The following is a 2,500-nucleotide window of genomic DNA, read 5'->3' on the forward strand; positions in this document are numbered from 1 at the left end:
CGTTGGGGAAAATGAACTTTAGTCGATCTCCTAGTCCTTGTCTTTGGCCTCGTACTCTCTGTAACCTGTCACAAAAATAGTCTCTAAGACTTTCTACAGAACAAATAAGGAGGTGAGGGCTCATGGCGTCATCAGGGGCGAAGAGACCAATCTATCCTTTTATCTATTTACTTGTATGTTGCATAATAAAATTCATGAGTTGATGCATTAGCAAGTGAACTTTGCTTGTCAGTCTGGGAGGGTGAGGATGGCAACTCATCGTCATATTTAAATTCTTACATCTACTTTTCTCTTTCTCTCGTCCATTCTCGCTTTCTCTCTCTCGCTCTCTTTCTCTCTCTGACATCATATGCGTCTCTTATAAATATATACAAGATAATATGATTGGAGTCTGAGCCCTGGACTGATCCCCTTAAGACATCTCGCTAGGACACGGGACACATTCAAATAGAAATTGGCATTAAGTATCTCTAAATAATGGACATGTTTGTAACAAAAACGTACAAAATATATATGTCTTGCCGTCTCTCTGCACCACACCAACTCTGCACACTCGTCAGTCCATAAAAGTACACAATTCACGATGGAATGTTAAGCAGCAAAATTATATACCACTGCAAACCTTTGACTACCCCGGCGGGTCGAGGCCCCGCCGGGCATACGTTATATACAACGGCCGGCAACACTGTGCTCCTGGGGTGTGACGCAGAGCCGACCTCTCCGCCGTCTGCGCTCACTACACACACCTACGCTCCCCTCCCCCCTCCCCCCAGTCACGGCCTCACACCCCAGCAGCGCCGGTCGCCGCCGCCGCCGCCGCCGCCACACAGTTCGCCTCTATCACATGTGAGGATTAGTCTCCGGCTCGGAGAGATGTGTACAATGTGTGAGAAATACCCTGTTTGTACAGTGTGTACAGGTTCACAGCGCTACACTATACAGCGGTATGTACAAGGGCCGCGCCCCCACCCGGGGATCACGAGTGCGGCGCGTCCCGGCTGCGACGGCGCCGCCGCCCCGTGTCGCGCCGGAACACCACGTTGGTGGGGTCGTCGGCGAGCAGAGGGAAGCGGTGGATGGAGTGGATGTCGGCCGCGATGTAGCCGCTCACGCTGCCCTTGCTCACCAGCTCGCCGCGCTCCTCCACCGTCCACTCGTGGCGCGTGGGCGAGCCGCGCTCCGCCAGCAGCCGCTCCATCTCCCACGCCCGCGTCACGGCGTGGCGGTGGGCGTGGCGCAGCAGGCGGTGGCGAGCGTTGGGGGCGTCGGTGCCGTACATGAGGACGAGCGACACGTCGTTGCCGACGACGCGGATCTCGTGGTGCTCGCCCTCGTCGCGCGACGTGACATTGAAGCGGCCGCTGAGGCGCTGCAGCTGCTGCAGGTCGTCCTGGCGCAGGGCGGCGTTCTCCTTGGCGAGGTAGAGCGTGTGGTGGCGGTGGTGCGTCAGGGTGACGTCAAGCAACGCCGAGCCGTTGAGGACGTCGCGCGCCACGTCCTGCACCACCGAGTTCTCCCTGGACGGCACCAGCGTGACCACGGCGCGCCCCTCCACGCGGGACACCATCACGCCCGGACCCAGCATGGGCGGCGACGACATGAAGCGGCCGAGGGCATCCCAGCCGGGGATGGCCCAGGCGGGCGCGTCGGACCGAATCAGGGATTCCGGCAGCAGAGACGGCTGCGAGAACTGCCGAAGGACGCCTTCCGTGGAGCAAGAGAGGCCGGAGATCACGCGGAGGGAAGGAGCCAGCTGGCGGGCCTGCAGGAGGCCTCCCTCCTGCCGCTCCACCGTCTCGTCGTGGTAGCTGGAGCCGAGCATGCGCGACAGGTCCACGCCGTACAGCTTCAGCCAGCTGTTCAGGTCTGGAAAAGGCGGGAGCGTTAGGGAGGGCCATCATATATGTGCGTGCGTGTGCGTGCGTGTGTCTGTATGTGTTCGTGTGAGTTTGCGTGTGTGCTCGTTTGTATGTTAATATGTCTAGACGCACGAACAAATATACGTATGATACTGGTATAGAAAGTTTTAATCATGTAAAACACATATCAAGGGTCTGATTCTGTGTATAAAGCTGGTCCTATTCTTCCCAACTAAGACGGCGAAAACCGATATTTCGCCTGTTTAACTTCAGTCACAGATTCATTTACAGAATAAATCAGCAGGAGGACCGCTGGCCACAGGACATGCAGACCTCGCGGCGGGTCCGTCCTCCCACAATGCCGACTCACGAGCCAGTCTGCAAGAGCCCGTGACGTCAGCGGAAGCACGAGGCGGCCCTCTTACCTGTGTAGTGGTTGGGGTGTCGGTTGACCGGGTTGACGGGGTCGTTGTCGTGGAAGCGGTGCACGTAGACGGCCCCAACGTGGTCGGGGGCGCTGGTGACCAAGTCGTACCTCGGGGCCATCCACATGGCATGCACGGGGTCGTACGTGTGGAGCCCGAAGACGATGAATCCCGTGACGGGATCCCGAAGTCCTCCCTGGAAGTCCACGTGCAGGA

The 2,500-nt window shown here is 57.9% G+C and overlaps 1 protein-coding gene across 1 annotated transcript in view; it reads right to left on the reverse strand.

Moving 5' to 3' along the window:
* Ten-m (teneurin transmembrane protein Ten-m) overlaps positions 1–2,500 on the reverse strand; it is a 55,609-nt gene that overhangs the window by 1,662 nt on the left and 51,447 nt on the right. The window contains exons 14-15 of the mRNA XM_070131752.1: positions 2,285–2,500; positions 1–1,866 (exon numbers count right to left, since the gene is read on the reverse strand). The exon at positions 1–1,866 is cut by the window's left edge and continues 1,662 nt beyond it; the exon at positions 2,285–2,500 is cut by the window's right edge and continues 1,396 nt beyond it. Of these exons, the coding sequence (XP_069987853.1) occupies positions 977–1,866; positions 2,285–2,500 (1,106 nt within the window). The 3' untranslated portion in view covers positions 1–976. The remainder of the gene's footprint in view (positions 1,867–2,284) is intronic.

Source organism: Penaeus vannamei, chromosome 17 (genome assembly GCF_042767895.1).
Source record: "Penaeus vannamei isolate JL-2024 chromosome 17, ASM4276789v1, whole genome shotgun sequence".
NCBI classification, from domain to species: Eukaryota; Metazoa; Arthropoda; class Malacostraca; order Decapoda; family Penaeidae; genus Penaeus; species Penaeus vannamei.